The 21,994-nt window shown below is 41.1% G+C and overlaps 1 protein-coding gene across 7 annotated transcripts in view; it reads left to right on the top strand.

Annotated features, from left to right (window-relative positions):
• Positions 1–11,946: 11,946 nt before the first annotated feature.
• The window catches only part of DENND1A (DENN domain containing 1A), a 147,639-nt gene continuing 137,591 nt past the window's right edge, over positions 11,947–21,994 (top strand). For 5 of the 7 annotated variants that reach the window (XM_088177649.1, XM_088177653.1, XM_088177650.1 and 2 more), the window contains exons 1-2: positions 17,535–17,569; positions 17,844–17,914. In XM_088177649.1, coding sequence (XP_088033775.1) covers positions 17,550–17,569; positions 17,844–17,914 — 91 coding nt within the window. In that variant the 5' untranslated portion in view covers positions 17,535–17,549. Of the gene's footprint in view, positions 12,100–17,534; positions 17,570–17,843; positions 17,915–21,994 lie in introns of those variants that run through there. The other 2 variants (XM_088177648.1, XM_088177651.1) reach the window with 1 other exon arrangement.

The raw sequence follows: 21,994 nt of genomic DNA on the forward strand, positions 1-21,994 counted from the left end.
TGCAGTGTGTACACAGTGATTAAGGAATGAGTGGGGGAAGATTGCAGAGCAGGAAAGAGAGAAGGAATTCTGTTTAGTCCCGTTCTGCACAGCAGATGATGGTGAGGTATCTACGAAGACATTTCAAGAAGACAAAGTAAGATTTCAATTCAAACAGGAGAAGACAGATTCAGAATAAATAAGTGGATCTGACAATTGGGAAGATAGGGATGATAGCTGAATCTGTTTGACTCTGAGATTGCACCAAAGTAAGACTGGATTGGAAGGGGGAAGACAGCAAAAAATTTATTTCCTCTAAATATCTTCAGAGAGTTTGAGATGTGATGTCAGGATGAAAGATAAGTGTAGAAATTATTACAGAGGCAACTGGAGAACCATGAAAAGACAAGGTCAGGGAAATCAAGAAAGACAAGATGTCAAAATCTAGAATTCAGTCAGAAATTCTGAATGATGAAATGTAAAGGCAGACAAATTTGGAATAGTATTTGCCAGCTTTACCAGAGAAGCCTGTGCTGTACACAGAGCAGCCTACCTTAGGTATTCACTCCTAGAGAAAAGGTTTGTGTGCCTGTAACACAATTCTCATTCTAGATCCCTGAGCCCCCTGCCACAGGCAGACTCACTGCCTTGTGTCTGTGCCTGTGTGCAGCACCTCCGTTCAATGGGCAGAAAGCGACTGCAGAGAGCAGCACAACTGCTACATCCACTCTGACACAAGGGAGCAAAGAATGGGAAATAGAAGAGATTCTCTGGAAATAGAAACATATTCATCTGTATCAGAATGTAACTTTGAGCATAACAATGTAACATTATAATCTTGACAAAGAAATACAATTAATTTGAATGCCAGGACCTCAGTTATGGAAAATTAATTATGCAAACTTGAGCAACATGTACTCTCCCCAAAAAATTGCAGGTTCCCTTTCCTCAAATGCTTTTTAGAATTTGGTATGCTTTATTTCAATAAGCTATCAGACTTGCTACTGGTTTTTTTTCCATTTTCTGTTTCTTTGCTGGTCACTTTATAACATCCTTAGATTTCTTTCCAACAGTTTTTAGTTATCTAATAGATAGCCAAGTTCATGCAAAAACATCAGTCTCCTAAAGGTTCACTTTACAAACCACAGAATTTTGCCAGTTACTTTACTGATTCTGGAGACATTTCAGTCTAGAAGAACAACATTAGATAATGTTCAAATTGCAATCTTCTAGATTATGGAAAACAGTGTCTTCTGCAGCAACCCAAGAAAATATAAAATGTCCCACTCTATCAATAGCCTATCTAACCCAGTGGCCTCTTCCCAGAAATGATGAGTCCTGTCAGAACCCTCAGAATGTTTCCCAAGCAAACCCCTCCTTAGCTCCAGGTTGTTGGGACATGGCTCATTTCTCCTCACATGTGAGGAGTTAGCAGCAGTTAACATCCTCCAGCTACACTGAGCTCCCAACCCTAGAGAGAGAAAAAGGGAGAGGGATACAGAGAGGGATGAATCCCTCCCATTTTGGGGTAAGATCCCAGGCTATGAGGGCTGCCTGTTTCTCCTGGCCAGTGAGCCCAGGCTGCCCTGGCTCTTTATTACTGCACACCCCAGGCCAGGCCAGAGCACCCCCACACCTCTAGCACACACGTACCTTACATTTACATTACATTACATTACATTACATTACATTACATTACATTACATTACATTGCATTATATACTTCTTATTCTACTACTTGCTTCCCGTGAGACCATTTTGAGTTGGAAATGAGTACATTTTAAAACTCTGAAGCAGCTTTGTAGATTTGCTGTAGGTCACTATACTGGAGGGCTGGAGAAGCATGTCCTTTCAGAACAGGCCTCTGAATTCTGATCACTTCATTCTAACTTAAGGGATGGACAATTTTGTTTTAACTTGTTTATATTTCTTAAGTACGTGGATCTCTGTGTTGACATTTCCAGAACTACCCTTCATATCTTTTAGGGGATAAATGCTTTCTACTTTACTATGTGTACTGATTTTAATCAGACTGTCTGTCCTTGTTGGTAGTTCAGAAATTTGTTTGAAATCCCCTTAGAATTTATTTATTTACTTTCCAGTCTTAGGAGCCTGTTTTTATTTAATTTATGAATTTGTTCCAGCACATCTTTTAATTCCTGTGTTTGACAAAACCTCTTCTCTATTACATAAGTGGAGAAAATTTGGTATGTCTATTTTACCCTAAATTCTGTGTGGAAATGCTAATGCACACAAGTCATTTACCTTCATTTCAGTGTCACTGTATTCTCATTAGTTTTCTTACTTTTCTACCAAATAGCCCACTGGACTTATAAAATGTCTTGCAGACTTGCTGCTTCTTAATACTTGAAAAAATCTTATTTTCATGTCAGGCTATCTGCTCCTCAAATCCTCTGTCATCCTTCTAATCTCCACTGGGTATCTTAGCCACTGTGTTTTATCCCTATTGACTTCACAAGTTATAATTCCACCTTCAGAAAAATACATGTTTGACTGTACAGTTTCGGTGAACCTTCCTGCAGCCCTATGGCTTGTTTTTGCTTGTCAGTGTCCGTGTTTGTTTGGGATTATGCGTGCCTTCTGCTGCCCTGTTATGGTTGCTCAAGTAGCCTCCATGCTGAGTCGAAGGATTTTAATTTCCTCACTTCTGACTTTAGGGTCTTTTTAACTAGCTTCCTCATTTTTTGTACAATCTCTCCCCTGAGGATGTTGAAGTTAATTATATTGTGGTCACTATTACTTAGTGGTTCAGCTTTACTTACTTTATAAACTAACTCCTGTGTATTACTTGAGAGGCTTTTCTTGACTTAGTTCTTTATAGGTCTACGATTAAAACAACTAACATACGTATCAAAACATTTTTAACATCCTGCAGGACTAACTGGAAAGTCTAGAAGAAGGCGAGTACTTCCAGGGGAATTAATAACAAGGACCAAGAGCATTAACCCTGGTGAAATACCACCCAGTCTTCATTAACTGTAAGAGCAGGACAAATCAAACCACATTTAACGACGGCTCCATTTAGAGGCAGCAGGACAGGAGCATACCGGTATCCCCACCTTATAATTTTAAATTATACCACAAAAGTGTCAGAACTAGACTCAAAAGAGCATTTCCAGCAGGATGTTATCCCCATTTTAGAGAAAGGGAGCATATTTGCTGGCTTGCAGCACTGCCTATTTAAAGTTTCTCGATTGAATTCAGAGGAGGTTGGTATTTGCTAGCTCATGGTATCACCTCGTTATATCTTTATCATGTATAGTTGCAGTAATTACACAAATAAAACTGACTTTTTGTGAAGTATAAAGTAAGTCCCAGTGTTTAGGTAAGTGCACTTTGGGTTGTGTTTGGTTTTTACCCCCCCCCCAAAATGTAATGGGATCATTAGCATCAAAGAACTAATTAAAGTAACATCTAGAAATAAAGCACCATTCTTTTTTTTTTCTTAAGCAATGCCTACAGGTTCAGAAAAAAGCTCTCCTGTACTGTGACACTGAGGAATAATGTTTTAAAAAATTAAGTAAACTACAGACACCAATAATGACAATATAAAGACAATCCCCAGGTCAGTCAAGAATCCCTGAATTCTTAATATGACCAGGCTTCTTCCCCCACCAGGTACAGGACATCAGACACATTTAATTTGAACTTCTTGAACAAAAGGGGAGTACAAACAAGAATGGACAGATCTGGAACTTACCCTAGTATCAATCAGGGGTAATATTACTGATGTCTTCTGAACATCAAAGCAGGAAAATCAGTAAAAGAAATTTGTAGGCCATCAAATCCATTTTATATATTTAAGTTCAGAACAGCCACTGCCTGCCTAGCACTAGCTGTTGCCAGAAAGGTAAGTTGGAATGTCATGCTTCAGCGATCATATGGAATTACACTTGTATAAAATGAGTATAAATTACATAAGACTCAGACCCCTACTATTCAATCACTGTTATGCTTTTGAACATCATAGAAATTCGAATATTTGATCGATTTTCTACATAGCAACATGAACTAAACCTTGATTTTAACATTATATAGTACAATTTTGATACCAACACATACCTTCCCATTGTTCAAACAACCAGTTTACATTACAGAAGTGCCATTTGATGTTTTCTTAATAACAATTTAAAAATAATAGCTTATGACAACATGTTGTCTGATGACAACTTAATAAGTGGTGAGCCATCAATAGTTATCATGTTGCCCCCACCCTGTGGCAGAAAGGATAAGCGATTCCTCCTTAGAAGGGCAGTGAAGCTGACACTGCTAGTGGTCTTTTGATTTATGGTGATTGTAGCAATTACATTTGAAGCCTGGCTCAAAATACGCTTTAATTTGATATTAAAAAGTTTTTTAATTGCTACTAGGAACTCTGAAATTAGGATCTCATCAGCTCTGTAAGATGAGGGAAACACAAAGAAAATAACACCGCCTACACCAATGCTTCATACCAAGATTTTGTTATTCTTATTTCTAGAATGAGTGCAACAAAATATAACATCATCTTTCAAGTAATGAACATCAAGTTAGAAACATTGCATTTTATAAATTCCTTGTTCTTTTGTTCATTCATTCATTTGTTCACTTCACACCTTCCTTTCTTACTTCTTTTATCTCTTTCTTTATCCTTCCCTCCCTTTCATGCTCTTACCAGCTTAAGTCAGGCACTACTGTACAAGAGTTTAGTATCATCTGAAGTAAGTACTTCCCTCTGCTCCAACAACTTACGTCTTGCTGTTCTGGATTTCTCCTAAGAATCCTTGTTCTTCCAGGCTCATTAGTAACTTAGAGGGACTTGAATGTAGCAGTCTGATTTACATCAGTGATCTTATTCCTTTCAGCTCAGGAGGGTTATCTTTTCTGTGACAAAGGCTATCACAGATATGAATAACTATTTTCATACTGGGCTTTTTTTCGTCTAGCTGGAATCACACCATCATAGATTTTGCCTCATAAATCTGACTTCACTTTATAGAGCAATAACGGTACAGTCAGCACTCTGCCATCACAGCAAGGTGAACAGAGAAGAGTAACTTAGGTCAGTTGCTTCTTTATTATTGGCAGATGAAATAGTGTCTTCAACAGCTTCAGAGCAAGAACCAGGCAGGCAGTGTTTGTGCTGGGGAGGCAGAGCCAGAGGATTTTTGCGACATGCAAGGAGGGGTCTATAAGCCCCAGAGTAAAGCAAACAACTGAGTAGGCAACCTAATGTTATTACATACCTACCTAGGTAGGTAATAATTACCTACCTAGTGTTAATTTAAAGCTGCTTGGGTGAAAATTTGGAGAATGAAATATGTGTGAGACAAAATCAGGTAGCAAAAACAGGAGTTCTGCTAAATCTGGTAGACTGCAGGAAGAGAAGGATAAACACTGCAAAGCCTAGTCTAGTTAGAACTGCATTAAAGGAACATTTGGGACCAACGCTGCAGAACTTTGTCCCTTGGAAAGATGGGCATTTGCTGCTTTTCAAAAGATTGGAGTGTTTCACCATAGTTTACTGCACCTTTCCTATATTTTTTCTTTAGTTCACCCCCTGGTGTCTTTGGTAACACACACAGGTATGTTCATGGTGAGCTGGATATATTTTGGGTGCAAAACTGCTCTTGGCTGGAGAGTGCCCTGAAACGAAGGTAAAGGTAAAATCCTAACACATAATAGGAAGAATTTCTGAAATTAGAGAAGGGCTATGTTAGATGATACAGGCAAACACATCCAGCAGGTGAGAACAAAAGTGATTACTGGGAAGAGCTGCTGGTAGGAGACAGTGTAAAATTGGTCTCTGCACACACCTAACATGAAACAACCAACCAAAAGTACCCACTCTTTCACCATAATACTTTTCTAAGCACTGACTTCCTAATGCCAAATTGGCTACTTCTCTCTTATGCAAACAATTGAATCAGTAAAGGGAAAACTCCATGTTTCTGACAGAAAAAATCACTGCACAGTTAAAGACAAAACCCAGATAGTTTTCATAGATATTTTTCTAGTTTCCCCCTAAAATTAAACAACCAATTCTGTTAATCATAAGAGATTCTGATGAGGAAGATGTCTGTTGAGAGACAGTAGGACAGGGAAATGTTTGCCATATTTAGATCTCCTTTCATTAAAAAATGAAGAGGCCATTTCAGGTCAATCATCTTGAGCTCTTTTCTTTAGAGGAATGACTCTCCAGCATGGCTCATTACATTAAAGGATTTCATGGGCCTGAGTTATAGCTATTGGTATAATCACAGGTATCAGAAATAAGAATAGTTATTTCTTATTTCTTTGTGAATGGAAAATGAAAAGGTCATTCAGTGTATGGTACTTCAAACACTTGAAAGGGAAAGTATTTTATTGCTTGCTTAGCTTTTAAGAGGAAGCCTACAGAGTGTAGAAGCAAGGACAGGTAGACTGAGAGGAATATAGAGAAATTGTCTTAACAGCCAACTATCAGGTTAGGAAAGCTAAACCCTGACAGAATTAGTTCTGGCCAGGGATGTCAGGGGCATCAAGAAAAGCATCTGTAGATAATAGGAAGAACAGGGAAATAGTGGGTCTTTTCAGGAAGGGGAGGGGGTACCTGGTTACCCAGGACATGGAGAAGGCTGAGATACTCCATGATGGTTTTGCCTCGATCTTCACTGGCACAGGCTCCAGCCACACTGCCCACGCTGCAGAGGCAAAGGCAGGGAGTGGGAGAATGAAGAGCCACCAGCTGTGGGAGGAGATCAGGTCTGGGACCACGTAAGGAACCTGAAGGTGCACAAGCTCATGGGAGCATCCACAGGTCCTGAGAGAACTGGTTGATGATGTTGCTGAGCCACTATCCATTGTATTTCGGGAGTTAGGGCAATCCAGTGATATTCCCACTGATGGGAAAGCAGGATGATCAGCCTCACCTCTGTGCTGGGCAGCAGCATGGAGCAGACCTCTTGGAAACTGCTGAGGGGTGTGGAAAATAAGGTGACGATTGGTGACAGTCAGCACGGAGCTGTGGTCAATGGCTCGGCTCGATATCCAAGCAGAGCCCAGTGCCTGATCCCACCAAAGCTATTGTTTTGAAGCAGCATCTGTGGCTGAGAAAACGCACTAATTTATTGGAGGCTGTGAGAGAATTCTACATTCTACATTTCACATTCTTACACTTTCCTTAAACATTTCCTAGTGTCCAGTTTTGGAGACAGAATGCTTTTGATTTAACTCTTTGGTTATGTTCATATAACTGAATTTTGGTGGGGATTTCCCCCGTTTTTCCTGTTTTTATGTTTTCTTCTGTATTTTTAATGATCCGTTCTACTCTGTGCAATTACAGATTATTCTTAACTTGTAATGGAAAACTAGTCAATGTGACTATTTCCGTCCATACAAATAGGTACACAGGCTGATTTAAACACCTCTCTTGTTTCAGGGCATAAGTGAATGTCTCTGAGGGTAAACAGCTATCCTAACAATGCCTGATGAATCCCAGTCTGGGAGCATTAAGAACAGGCTTTTTTTCTCAAGTAACATATGTGAACACTTCTGGAGGCTGGTTGCAATGACCTGATCCATAACTCATGAGGCTCATTGTTTGATAAAAACAAGAATTACAAAATTAAGGCTGATGAAATAACTGCTGCTTCACATCTAAAAAATATATTTTAAAAGCTTTTCATTGGTTTCTAAACATGGGTAGAGATTTTCCTAATATTCATCCACTGAGAAATCAGGAAAAACATACATGAAGGTTATAATCAATATTAGTGAGATAGCAGGATATTCCCTTCCAAGGAATAACCTTTTGGATGAAGCTTTACTATTGATCTCTGAAGTCAGCGTTTTTCCCCTTGCCATTCTCATTGGTTGAAATGTAGCAGGGAGAATCTCCCTAGTAAATTCAGGTTACATTGTGCCTGAGCAGGATTGTCACTGGGGGAGCAGAAACAGTAACTGTTCTCATGTACATTTGTTGCTGTGGGTGTGTTACACATTAAAACACAGGCTCAGCCACATTCACCGAATCCATCCTGGACTATCAGACCTCTATTTCTATGGTATTGAACTTAGACTCTCAGGTCAATCTGGAAGCATCCTAAGGCTTTCACCAAGCTTTTAATTCCTGGATTATTTTCTTCTGCCTGAAGTTTCCCTTCTGCTTCCCTTTTGTTTGCTATTAATGCTTCATCTCTTCTGGGAGGGTGATTCACAGTTAATCAGCTCATCTATTCTGAGCCACTCACACCCAGGGCTCCGTGGCCAGGCCAGCAGGCATTGCTGGAACCCCTGGCTCTCCTCGGGGGCTTTGCTGTCCCTGCTGCCCTGTCACTGGGACACAATTACATCAACCATTGGGCCAGCTGCAGACGTGGGGGCCATCGACAGTTGCAGAAAATGGGATTTGGGGTATCTAATGAGCAGCTTATTTACATAAATACACCAGGTAAAGCAGGGGAAAAAAAAGTTCTACAGCTTGGAACACAAATTATTATTAGGCAGATAGAGAGAAAAATTTCCTGCAGTTGAACAAGCATATTTGTATCATATTAAACATTTCTCCCTCACTTTCTTCTCCACAAAAATATAGTTTTCACAACTGGAACAAATATTTAAATATTCAGTGTCTATTCAATGGAGATTTTGAATGAATTTTCCTATTTTATTATCAACATTTGCGGAGCACAAGCATGTTCTGTATCCTGAATTCTGGAATATACTTGACTTTACTTGCTTCATATATACAAAATATAGTTAGAAAGCACATTACAAATTCCATATTAGCACCTGCTTTATCCTTGAAGTAGAAGAAATTCATCCTGTCCTTACCTTTCTGGTTTCCTCTGACTCAGCATTACCAGATTTACAAGCTCACACCTGTTTTGTTAAGCAGTCTTTTAAACCAGAGTTCCATAGACTGAATTTGCATGTTGCCAGACCCATTAAGTGTGTCTTCTTTAGCAAGAACAGAACCTCACCATTTTCCACATACATGCCTATTTATTTTTATTAATTAAACTCATCTTTATTAACTGTGAATTTGAGGTAGGTAATCCTCTTCTTGAAATACACTATAACATAATTTTTCAAATGTATTATCTCATGTTTATCACATGACCCACGTGAGTGTAATATCTCCTGCTCAAAGGTTCAGGTACACACCTGCACATGATCCTGGCTGAGAAACTGTTGATGAACAGATATCAACATGAAGTTGCCCTTATAATTCTTCCCTGGGGCAGGAAAATACGCCCATTACAAATCAGTCACCTACAAACCAGATATTTCACCAAGACATATTTAAATGAAGTTGCCAAACACTATTTTTCCTGGCATTTGATACTTCACTATCAGTTCATCCACCACCTCAGTTATCCAGTCCAGCTCACAGAATTCACTTTTTATATCTTGTTTTCCCCAAACTGGGCTGAATGCATACTTCCCAATCACTGGCTTTCTCTGGGAGAGGGCTTAAATTGTTCATTTGAATCACCCAGTCTTTTATTCCTTAGTGTGTCCAGTCTAAAAACTATGAAATATAAACCAGTTTACTACTCTTGCATACATGTCCCCATTAAATATTTACTACATCTGTTCATATTAATAAGTTTCCATTTAAATCTTTCAAAAGCTCACAACACAAAACAGACCAAAACTAAAATTGTGAGTCTACCTCTTAAATTTAATGTTAATCCATGTTCCAAAAAAGGAACATGTGATGAAATGTAACAGTGATGAAATGTAAGAAATTCTGTAAGCCACTCCTAAAATGCTGTTTTCCCAGCATTGCATTTACCAGCTTCCTTATTTTTTAACTCATTACTGACCATATGGTTATTTTGCTTTTGCAACTGATTTTAACAATATTTCTATAAACTCACCACCATTTGATGGTTAGATGTGCAATCCTTAGTGCACCGATATGTTTAAAGGGTTGGAATATCCCTGTCTGGACGCAGTAATTTTGGTTACAAAGCTACTTTACACAGATACAGGAGTGACTGAACGAGACAGGGAGCATCACTATAGATCAAACAGTGACTCTGGGCTGGGGACAGGTGTATCCACAGCACAGAATAAGCCAGGGCTGAACGCTGAGCCCTGAGCTTACACATGGCTCCTGTGGCAGAGGCTGTGGGTGGAACCTGTGCTGGAAGCACCTCATCTCAAGTACTCAAATTAGTACTAGAAACACTCCTCCTCATCTCCCCGAACATGTCTTTGACTTACTGTAACTGTGAATAAATCTTCCAGGACTTTTTGCATAGTGTTTAACACATTTTAAATGTATTACTTGAATGAGGGTGGCATGATTTTTCCTACCCAGGCTCTCTGGGGAGCAAACACGGTATTAAAGGATCTCGGATGGGAAATACTCCTCCCATCTTTCTAGCTGACTAGGCTCTTCAGCCAAGCACTTGGTGTCCACAGTGATTTGCACCCTGGAAGCCTTTTAAAGACCAATTGAAAAATTCTTTCATTCTTCACTGTAGATCATCTTCAACTCTAAATAAAGTTTAAAAATGCTACATTACACTATAGATGCTCCAAACCTTCCTGAAAACTCCCCGTAAATCATGTTTAATTAAATAGTTGGGTACCTGTTTGTTCCTGCTTGCCAACTCCAACACGGCACATTTCAAAAGCTGTCTATCTGCAATTTTTGAGTCAATGTAAGACATGTTTTCAGCAGACTGCATTCCATTTCTGAGAAATCTCCAGTCCTCTTTATGATCTTGCTTGGCCTTGAGATTCTCTCTAGCCATGTTTTACTGTCTTTTCAGCCACTTTGGTCCCACAGTGCACAATGTCCTGTCCCAGCTCTGCCAGGGCACCTTTCCCTCTGCCTCTTTCCTTTGACTTCTGTGGGCCCTTGGCATCGAATGCCCATGTGCCCGTGGTGACGGCTCCCATCTGCACAGGATTTTCTAAGATGGGCAGTCCTGGTCCTCATTTGACCTGGCTATCAGTGGATGTCCCGGGCTCAGGATCAAACTGGTGATGCGGTTCGGCCCCGTCAGTCCCGGCCAGGCCCCGCTGTTCGGTGTCACTCCAGGCCGCTTTTCAGCTGCTGAAAGCGGCGGGGTTGCTGAGGAGGCCTGAGGGGAATGCGGCCGGTCCTGCCTGAATCTTCCTGAGGGGAACGGAGGCCGGTCCCGCCCCGGGGTTCCCGCCTGAATCTCCATGAGGGGAACGAACCCGAACCGCCGCGGGGTTCCCGCTCAAATCTCCCTGAGGGGAACGGGGCCCGAACCGCCGCGAGGTTCCCGCTCAAATCTCCCTGAGGGGAACGGGGCCCGAACCGCCGCGGGGTTCCCGCCTGAATCTCCCTGAGGGGAACGGGGACGGTCCCGCCGCGGGGTTCTCGCCTGAATCTCCCTGAGGGGAACGGGGACGGTCTCGCCTTGGGGTTCTCGCCTGAATCTCCCTGAGGGGAACGGGGCCCGAACCGCCGCGGGGTTCCCGCCTCGATCTCCCTGAGGGGAACGGGGACGGTCCCGCCGCGGGGTTCCCGCCTCAATCTCCCTGAGGGGACCGGCGCCCGAACCGCCGCGGGGTTCTCGTGTGAATGTCCATGGGAAGAACGGGGCCAGTCCGCGTTGCCATTGCCGACTCCCGGCCGCAGTCACAGAGACAGTGGGTAATTCGGGTAGGAAGGGACCTTTTGGGGCATCTGGTGCAACCTCCCTGTCCAGTCATGACAGCACACGGTACAGGATTGTGTTCCGACGGTTCTGGAATATTCCCCATGAGGGAAACTCCACACCCTCTCGGGACAATTTTTTCCAGTGCTCGGTCACTCGAACAGTGGAGCAATTCTCCCTGTGTTCGGGTGGAACTTGCTATGTATCAGTTTCTGCCCATTGCCTGCTTTCCTGCGGCTCGGCAGCACGAGCAGAGCCCGGTCCTTCCCCTGGCGGCTCCTCCAGCCAGGGACGCGCCGCCCGCCCCGGGCCCCGCCGCACTACAGCTCCCGGCAGCCCCAGCGCCGTGACTCGGCCGGGGCGCCGCGGCGCGGGCCGGGATGGAGTGAGGGGCGAGCGGCGGACAGAGCGCGGCCCTGCGGCCCCCGCCCGTGTCTCGCTCCGCCCCGGGTCTATGCGGCCCCCCGGAGACCATGGGATCCAGGATCAAGTGAGTGCCCTCCGCAGCTCTCCAGCCCCGCTTCAGGCCCTCGGGAGAGCGAGAAGGGGACTGACTTCCCCGCCCTCCCTCCGCTCCGTGTGAGGCCGCGCGGGCGGGACCCCGGCCGAGCCCGCGGGCCTCGGGTTGGGCAAGAAGGAGAGGGAGAAGGAAGGGGAGAGAGCGCTCCCTGCCCCGTGGGCCGGGGAGACGGGCAGGACGGGCCGTTCGACCCCAACTCCGGGCAGGACCCCGGCGGGACCCTCCGGCCTTGCCCCAGGAGAGGGGAGAGAGCCGACCCTGCCTCACAGCCAGCCCGCTGCCCCTCCCGCTCTCGGGGCCAGGCGGGGACGGCACTGCAACGTTATCGGTGCAGGCCTGAGGGAGGGCGGGGGTGCTGTGTTGGGAACATCTTCGTTACCAGCACAGCCGACGCCTGTTCGAGGGTGTGGAGGGGTCGAAGGAGTGCAAATTTCTTTGCCCAGGTTTGGGTGTGCTGACTGAAGGACTACAGTCTGGCTAGGAGATAGCCAAAGTGCATTAGCAGAGGGGTTTGGGGGAGGGACTAGAGTGATGCAAGTGATTGATGTACTGGGCCTGAAGATCCATGCCCTCAATATTTGTTTTTTTTTAATTTTCATAAAACTGGTGGTTGATTTATTGGTAAGCCTTGTTGGTGTGTTTGCTATAGTCACAACAAAATCTCAGTTCGTTCATATGCCATTCCAGGAAAATTCAGTTCCTCGGACACAGGTAGAGGTGTAATAAAGCCATTGCCAAGCAGGAGTGCTGGCATCTCTGTGTGTGAAAGGGTTATACAGTGGAGAAACCCCGTAGATCCTGTTTTATTCAGCATATTCAGCAGGTGCTGTTGAGCATTTCCATTTCCGTCTTGAACACAGTGTTGTTCAGGATTACATTAGGCTTTAGCTTTTCACTTCTTTTATTTAACTTGCATACAAGACTGGAGGGGATATAGTTTGTGTGATGACACACCGTTAAGTTCCCAAGCCCATAGGCTGGATGGATGAAAACGTGTCTTTTCAGCCAGGTATTTCAGGAAAATGTAAGCAGATAACGAGTGTTTGTAATGATAGCATTGTGGCAATTGGTTGGTTCCAGAAAGAAATGAGCCCTCCTTCCTTCCTAACCACACTGTGGGCATGAATTTTGCACCTTTTTGGAGTATGTATTCTCAACTGTTGCTGCAGAGAAATGAAAGCCTGAGAAACTGATTAAACTCTTACAGTCAAATTCAGGTAGAATTGAAAACTGTAGGTATTTTGGCAACAGAGCAGGCTGTATCTCTAACATGCACCTTTAGACCCTGCAGCAGTCAGCCTTGCTTGGATCATTTCAAGATTATGGTCCAAAATGACTTCTTATGATGACCTCATCTTAAATCTATTAAAAGGTTGATGCTTACTTTAAATGCAGTTTCTTTTGTGTGCACACTGAGTCCAAAATCTGTGTTTGCCATCGCTGATTGGATTTCAGTGGCTTTGAGTAGACTTTGCTAAATGAGCATGTCATCAGGCAGGTGAGATGTTCCAACTAGAAACTGGTGTCAGGGAGATGTAGCTGTTAGAAATACTTCATGCAGCCAGTGGAGTTAAGGACTTTTTATGTGCAAAGTCTTTCAGTGTGAACTTGTCTTTCAAGACTGCAGATAAAACCCAAGTCTTTCCCAATCACCAGAGTAACAGAGGTAATAAACCCAGGTAAACATTGCTTTTCATTCTTCTTGGACTTTGTGAGAAAGCATTTTGAGCGATTAAGCAACTTTGCCTTGGGCAACACTTAATAAAGTGCTTTTTTCCACTTAGGACAGAACACTGTGCCTGAGTAGTGTAAGAACAAAATTTCAAAACAGTCTTAAAAATATGGAGTGAGAGAGCCTGTCTGAGTAAGAGGCTTTTCTGGTCTGCCTTTCTGAGCTGGATGTTTAATCCAGTAAAGACTTTAATTTTAGTGAGTAACTTCCTTTTTGGGACAGGTTGGAAGTGTGAATGAGAGAAATGTTTGGTAACTGGGTAGGATGAAGCACATCTCCTTTAGGGGTGTCACCAGTGTATGCTGGAGCCCCAATAAACATCCAGCAGTCACATCTCTTGCTTCTTGCAGTAGGTTGATAACTATGAGGGATATTAAACTGCTTGGCACAGGATCCCTTGCACACATTGTGATAGACTCTGCATGAAACCTGGGTATATCTGTCAGTTAGATTTCTGATGGGTGTATAATAATGAGTCATTTGAGTGAAGGATTGCTTAGAGAAAACTATCAGTAGCTGCATCAGACTGAAGTGAAAGAAATCAAGGAGTTGCCAGCAGTCCTGTAAGCTTTTGGCTTCTGTATAGCTGCAGGCAAAAAAAAAGCTAAATTGAGTGTTGGGTTAATCCTCTGTTGGAAGGTGCCAGGCACTCTGTGCCAGCCAGGTGAGGTGGGACAGGAGCCTTGTTAACCTGCTGCTGTCACTGCTCGAGAGCCTCTGTACTCCTTGTTAAAAAACAGAAAGGATTTCTTATGTATTTGTTGTTAATAATGTGTCAATATCAATCTGTTCAGCAGAATGGCATTGCACTATAAAAACAGTTGCCATGTCCCTTTCCAGAGGTGGTTGCATTTCTCTGGTGACACAATAGATGCCCAGTGTACATCTGGGAAAGCTTTCAGAGATTTAACAGAATGTTTGTTATATACTAAGATGAAATATTATCCACCTAGGGAATACAAGGCAAAAAAGTTAAATGTATGGAAATTAATCAAGGCTTCAGTTGTAGTTTCTGAATTGAATTAGTGATTACAGGTTTCTGCTAATAATTTATTCTCTGCAAGGGTTGAGCAGCTAACTCATGGTACAAGACAATTATCAGGCAGTGTCAGACTCCTCTCTTATGCCTCAGTTCTTAAGCAGAATGATACTTTCTGTCCTAAGTGCTACTGCATTTTCCTATGTGTACAAAAAATGCTCGTGGCAGAATTGAAATAGGCTGTAGAGATGTAAAGTATGTATTTCCAGCTATCCAGCTTTGGAGAAGGGCTTGATTTAATTTTATTCTGAATAAATCTCTTACAGTTTGGTAAACTACAATATTTGATCATAAAAGATACATAAATATCTTATTTGAAATATCTTATTTCAGTGTAAAATTGAATTTCATATTGATTGCTTTTAAATGGATGTTATTTCTACATCAGAGGTTTGAAGTAATTCCTACAACTGGCATTTATCACAGAAGTATTATTTTCTCATACTGCTCCTTCCTAAGTTTGTGTTTACAGAGAAGTATTGCATTTCCCTCTGAAATTACCTAGTTCTCAAATAAATGAGGTACTATGTATTTTTGTACCTCTCTGTCCTATGTATTTTTTTTTTTAAATTGCATGTTATTGTTCAGTTGCTAAGTGCCCGTGGGTCTGTAAGTGATTTTTGGGAGGAGGGAATACTTGGTGTGTGTGTTCAAGGCTCTTGTGCTGTGGAGGATTGCAGGGGTTGGGGTTTCTGTGTGATGCACAGGTGACACTGGGCTCCAGAATACACATTTCTGATCATGTTTATGCTGTATTTGCAAACCGTAGGAAGTCTTATAGTCACTTGTTTTCCTAATGCCTCTGAAAAGTTATAAAATATCCACAATCCAACAAGGGTTCATTCTCATACTGAGCTGTTGGTTGTTGAATGCAGCCTTTAATACTGAGTTTTTCACTTGGGAAAGCTACTTTAATTTCACTGTTCATAGAAATAAGTGGACGTTTGTCATGGAAAATTAAAATACAAAATGTGATGTCTTTTTGTCTGAAAGTTTTAGAATATAGTCTGTGCTCCTGCCAGCTGTGTTACACGTTGCTTTCACTTAAGAATTTGAACATGGGTTCTAACATAATACTAAAAAGGTGTTTGTTGTTTTAACCATTAGCTGTAAAAATATAAAGTTTATAAACTTTTAATTAAGGAAACAGTGTGCTAAAAATAAAGACACAAACAAGGAGGGTATGATAAGGCTGCCCAGCAATGTGTGTGAAAGGAAAAATACATTTCTGCTGCTCTGTGGGTGTGGTTCCATCCTCACCCCGTCCCGTGACTGTGGACTGGAGCTAAAGCCCAGTGTCTGCAGGGTATGTGCTGCAGCTTGAGTGGTGCCTCGAGAATTCTGCAAGTTCGGTTTATATTGCACAATATTAGCTGACTTTGGATTTCTCATAACTTATGAGTGTAGTTTTCTGAAAAAACAGCTACTTAAGACAAATCAGTTGGGAGCTGGTGGCAAATTAAATTACCATTAATTGAGTTGTGAACCATTGTTGCTCCTGAGAGGTGCTCTGTAAAACTGAGGAGTGTGATCCTGTGCTACTGAAAGCAATGGTAGCTTTTCTGTCAGTTTAAATAGGTGTGGGGTTTGGCTTAGAGCCACTTGAGTTGGCCTAAGTGGGCCCGTGGAATGGTTAGAAATGTTTTCCTTAATCCTTTTGGTGTTAAAGTAGGATTAAAAATAATAGAAATTCTCTGAAAAGTTAAGCTGAACTCCTTGATATGCTTATATGTTTGGTTTCAAATGTTGGGTAAGATGAGTTTAATTTTTAAAGTTATCATTCAGTTAGGAATTCTAGCATATATATTTATGGGTTTTGTCATAATTTTTGTCCTTAGCTGTAAGAAAGTTACAAAATTCACAAGTAAATTATACCACAGCAGTTTTCTAATGTTAGTTTGCATTAACACATAGGAGACAATATTATCACTATACAAGCAGCCATAAATTTGGAACAGTAATTATGCAATTTTGATTCTTGATTTTAACCAGAAGGTCTAAGAATAAAGTGTCACATGTTCAGACCTGCAAAATCCTTATTTCAGGATTACAGTCTCTTTAATCTCATAAATATCTGGAGTAGCTAAAATTGTTAGTCAGGAATTAACTCAAAATATTCTTTCTTATATAATCACCTGCTGCCTTTACATGATCATTACAAGATGTAGCTCCAGAGCATCACTTAGGGAGTTAAATTAGTAAGAACTGAAAATATACACTAAATGGTTTGTTTGTTTGTTTTGAAGTAATATCATTAACTTTTTACTTTTACTACTGGTATATTTATAACTCTTGAGCAAAGTAAATCTCATTGCTCAAACATCATTTACATCTTGTAGCTCAATTTGGAATGGATTTTGACTGTCACACTTATTTCCATGCATCTGGCAAATTTCTGGATTTAAGACTTTGGAGTCTCATGAGACCAAGCCTTGTGCATTTGTAATATTCTCCAGCATGGCCTTTTTCTTGACAAAGTGGTAGAAATATTTTGACAGGTATTAAAAAGGGGTGCTGTCTTCATCCTAAATACAGCCTCTTAAGTTTTTCAGTAGTGTGTGCAGAAAGTGATTTTGCCTCCTCTTGACTGCAGATACTTTTTTTGTTTTCTTCTTTTCCTGGGCAAATAGATGTCATGAAGGTGAACTCATGGTCACAATAATGAAAATGTGAGTCTGGGTGCTGTTTGTTCAGTGTGGGACAATGTGACTTTTCAGTTTGGTGAGAAGTTTCCAAGACTTGTTTTTCCTGAAAAAATTCCTGTGTTTATCACCTGACAAAGGTCTGATGAGAAATCATCCCGATGAGAAATCATCCCGAAGAAATGGAGATTCTCTAGTTGTCATTGTCCTGTGTGCATGCTGAGAACCCTTTCTGACTGCCTCATTGCAAGTGCACTTAAACCAAATTCTCAGAGTGCTAAATACCTTCCTTTTGTTTCAGACAAAATCCAGAAACTACCTTTGAGGTGTATGCAGAAGTGACCCACTCAGGAATCAGCTGCATTGGGAAAGGTACTGTTCTGCACTATAGTTCTACCTATTCCTTGGCTAAAACTATTCTTATGAACAATGTATTGTGAGATTATGAAGTCTATTTTACGTTATGCTGTTCTAGCTTTTAAAAGTATCTCAATTACTGGTTCTGTGAAATCTTTTACAGTTAAATGTAAAAATGAGAGATTTATGTTTCTGTACCTGATTGTGGACAGTTTTCTGGTTTCTTTGACTGTTTTGTGTGTTTTCATCTTTTAAAATGGAAAGAACTCTTCTCTTGATTAGGGTTGAAAAAGTAAGGGCTTTTTCAGATTGGTATTTGCTGCTCATGTAAAAAGGGGTAGTTTTAAACCAAAAAAATACACTTACAACGTTTTGTTTGGAATTTGGTTTTACTTCCTCTTTCTTACTTGTTTACAGAAGTATTTTTATCTGCTCCCAGAATTCTCACTTTGATCAAATGACTTTATCTGGAAATTAGGCATGGATGCAGCTTGTGATTTGATTAACTGTTTTTACCATTGTTATCAAGTCAAAATTACACAAGTATTTTTTCTGTAATATTATTTTGGTAAGTATTCCTATATTTATGGTAGAGAAATCTCATAACTGCTGAAACCAACATGTAAGTACATTTGGGAATTTTTGATTGCGCTTCTATCTCACCTGGGAAACTTGATCAAATAAGCAGGAAAAGGAAAGGTTGAAATTCCTAATGCCAAAATTTAGTTCAAGATACTGTTATGAGAGTTCAGTCTCTAGAATGGTGCAAAAAGGAAGTTTGTCAAAATTCAATAATTATGATTTGTCAGCACATACTGAGGTAGTGTTTCTTTTGTCTTTGATTAAACAATCACGTGTGTGTTGTAGATATGGTGTAATGAACCAATAGAAAAGATTTTTGTATTTTACTGACTGGAAAGCCACTTACATCCTTTTATATCTATATTTGTTACAGTCTGCAAAAGTCAAATAGCTGCAACTCCTTCCTTCCCTGCCAAAGCCTCCTAGGAGCTGTAACTGGAATACAGTTTTGGCTTGTCCTACTGCTCTGTGCCATCACAGCTATTTGATGGAACTGCAGGAGCCCTGTTAATAACTGGTCTTTGTTTCTGCACATCTGACCTGGATTCTAGTGCCAGAAAATCTGAACAAATTTGACCATAAACATTACATTGTACAGTACTAGTGTCTGGGTATAATCTTCTCTTTGAAGTTTGTTTGCATCCCCCTGGAGGGATTAATTCCCTGCTGTGGGAAGGTGGGTTAAAAAGCACGGAAACTACTTTACAGGTTTTTAATTGGAGAATTTAGTATACATTTTGTTCTATAAACCAACTGATTCTGTGGGAGTTTCACTTAGTTGTGTTTTTAGGTTTGTTGTATGCACTTGTAGGTGCAAAATCTTCAGACATTCTTTCTAGAGAGTAAAAAAGTTCTAATAATTAAAACCTCCATGTAGTCTGTGTCCACTTTTTGGCTGTCTGTTCCATGCCAAAACCCCAAGAATATAGATTAACTTCTCTTTTTTTGCAGTCAGGGGATGTATGTTACATGCCATGAAGGAGCTACTGTTGAAAAAAGTAAAATGCATAGAAGTTGTATAAGAAGCAAATTATCAGGCAGGTTTAAAACTTAAAATTTCTCCCTGTTTAATTGATCTCAAAATTAACTAAGGCAGCTGTTTTTGAAGATTATGTCTAGTATAATAGTGCTATTGATACTTAAAATGCTCTTAATTCTGATATAAATCTTCTGACTTGGTCTTGAGGAGAAAGAATTGCTCCAAAGCTGTAACTGTCCTAGTGTGAGGGTTTGTCTGGCTTGTGGGATGGTAAAACTTGCCTCCGTTTTGTTATTCAAAAATTTGTGTAGCTGTCATGGATTGACCCCAGCTGGCAGCTCAGCCCCACACAACTGCCCTTTCCCCCAGCCCTGGTGGGATGGGGGAGCAAATTGGAAAAGTCAGAAAGGAGCAAAGGATGTTTGCCATGTGACTGTGAAGTACCAACTGAAATGTTAAGCTTTAATGTATTTCAAAGTTCACAGTCAACTGCAGAAGGGAAAAATCTGTTCTGGATTCCGTGAAAAACACCAATAAACCAGACCAAGTCCAATGGAAGGCCACAAAGATGGTGAGTGAGCTGAAGCACTTCATTGTGAGGAGACAAGTGCTGGGCTGGCCCAGCCTGGAGGAGACTCCAGGGATCCTGAGCAGCAGCCTTCCATCCCCAGGAGTCCATTGGGATGAGGGATCCAGGCTCACCAAGTGGTGTGTGGCAGGAGGATGAGGTGCAGTGACAGGCTGGAGCAAGGGACATTCTGAGAGAATATGGGGAGCCTGTTCACCATGAGGAGTCAAGGATTACACCAGCTCACTCAAGAGATGTTGTGCATCTCCATCCTTGGTGGTTTACAAGACCAAACTGCTTCAAAACCATGAAGAACCTGGTCTGACCTCATACCTGTTCAGGATCAAGCTTCAGGATCATCTGGGGAAGGTTTCGTACACTTAATAAGGTACAAAGAGAAAAATTTCATTGAAACCAAAGAAGTTGGAAAAGCAAACATTGTTTCATTCCAGTCCAGGCAGAACTTTGCCAAACCACAGTGAAATGTGTGAACTGAGAGTGGAAATGATGACTGGATCAGCTTGCTGTGCTCTCACTGTCCTTTCCCCTCAAGATTGTTTAGAAATAATGATCATGTGAAATAATGTGCTCAGCATTGCATATTTTTAGCACATGAAGTCTTTGGTGCATTATACAATTCCAGCATTCAGCTGTATTTAAAGGTGGTTTTTGTGCTTTTCTTTGTTGAATTCATAAGTCTTACTTGGAAACATGGATTTTTCTTAAGTAAATGTGATGTCTCTTTTTTGAGAACTGTGGAGCAGGATAGCTGCAACTCTGACTGGCCACATGAAGATGAATATTTCTTATTAGAAATATCTTTCCTTAAGAGAAGACAACAGCAAACTATTTTTTTGCCTAATGATTGATGTTTCAATGGAAGCTGGGAATTCCCCTTTCTGAGAGGACACATGTTTTCCCTATTCTTGCTTTTATTGCCAACGTACCTATAAAAGCTTTTCTTGTTGTCCTTGGTGTCCTTGGCCAGATTTACTTCTGGCAGGGCTTTAGCTTTCCTAACCTGATGCCTGGCTGTTCAGGCAGTTCCTCTGCATTCCTTCCAGGCCATGTTTCCCTGCTTCCACCCTCTGGAAGCTGCCTGTGTGTGTTTAGTTTGTCCACGAGCTCCTTGTTCACCCTTAGAGGCCTCTTCTCCCCTGATTTCCTCTTTGTGGGGATGCATTCCTCCAGAGCCTGAAGCCTTCTCACCAAAAGTGAGAAGCTGCAAACTAGAATAGAAAGAACAGAGTCTGTGTTTTTACAGTGACAGTACATGGAATTTATCTAGTGAGAAATCTGTGTTGTGTGTGTCAGGTATAAGTATGTCAAGCATAGGAACTTTGCAAGTCTAATTCTTCTCACCAGCTCCCACACAATTACTTTAAGAAAAAGAGGGGGAAATAGCCACAGTTCTATTGTAAAAATGGAATACTTAAGGGAAAATATTGGCTCAAAGTAAAACTAAGAAGTTTTATGTCTCTGGTGCATGGTCTTCTCTCATGCATTGGAATTGTTACATGATTTGGATAATTGAAAGCTTTTTATGAAATACTGCTATTTTACTGAATTTCTTTTCCTATCTTTAATCTTTGTGTAAAGGAAGGAAAAAGGCATTTTATAGGATCGTGATTTCTGTATTTGTCATGGCATTTCATAATACTGAAACTTCACAGAAGCTGAGGTAGTAAATTACAAAGAACTTGTATTGTTTCTTTTATAGAAGATAACTGCTTAAGTTCACTTAAGCACTCCTTGATATCCAGTTCTATGCTATGGACACATTGTAGAGAAGTACATTGCAGCTGTTTCCTACATTTTAAATCTCAGACAGCAGATTGTTTTGTGCAGGTTTTTTGAGATGCAGAAGTGGAAAGAATCTCCTAGCAAATTTAGTTTAAATGCCTTTATAAAGAAAGTGAAAGCTTACTACTTGTGAAATTTTTCTTTTAACTTTCAAAGCACTTTA

Source organism: Sturnus vulgaris, chromosome 22 (assembly GCF_052056855.1).
Source record: "Sturnus vulgaris isolate bStuVul1 chromosome 22, bStuVul1.hap1, whole genome shotgun sequence".
Classification (NCBI taxonomy): Eukaryota; Metazoa; Chordata; class Aves; order Passeriformes; family Sturnidae; genus Sturnus; species Sturnus vulgaris.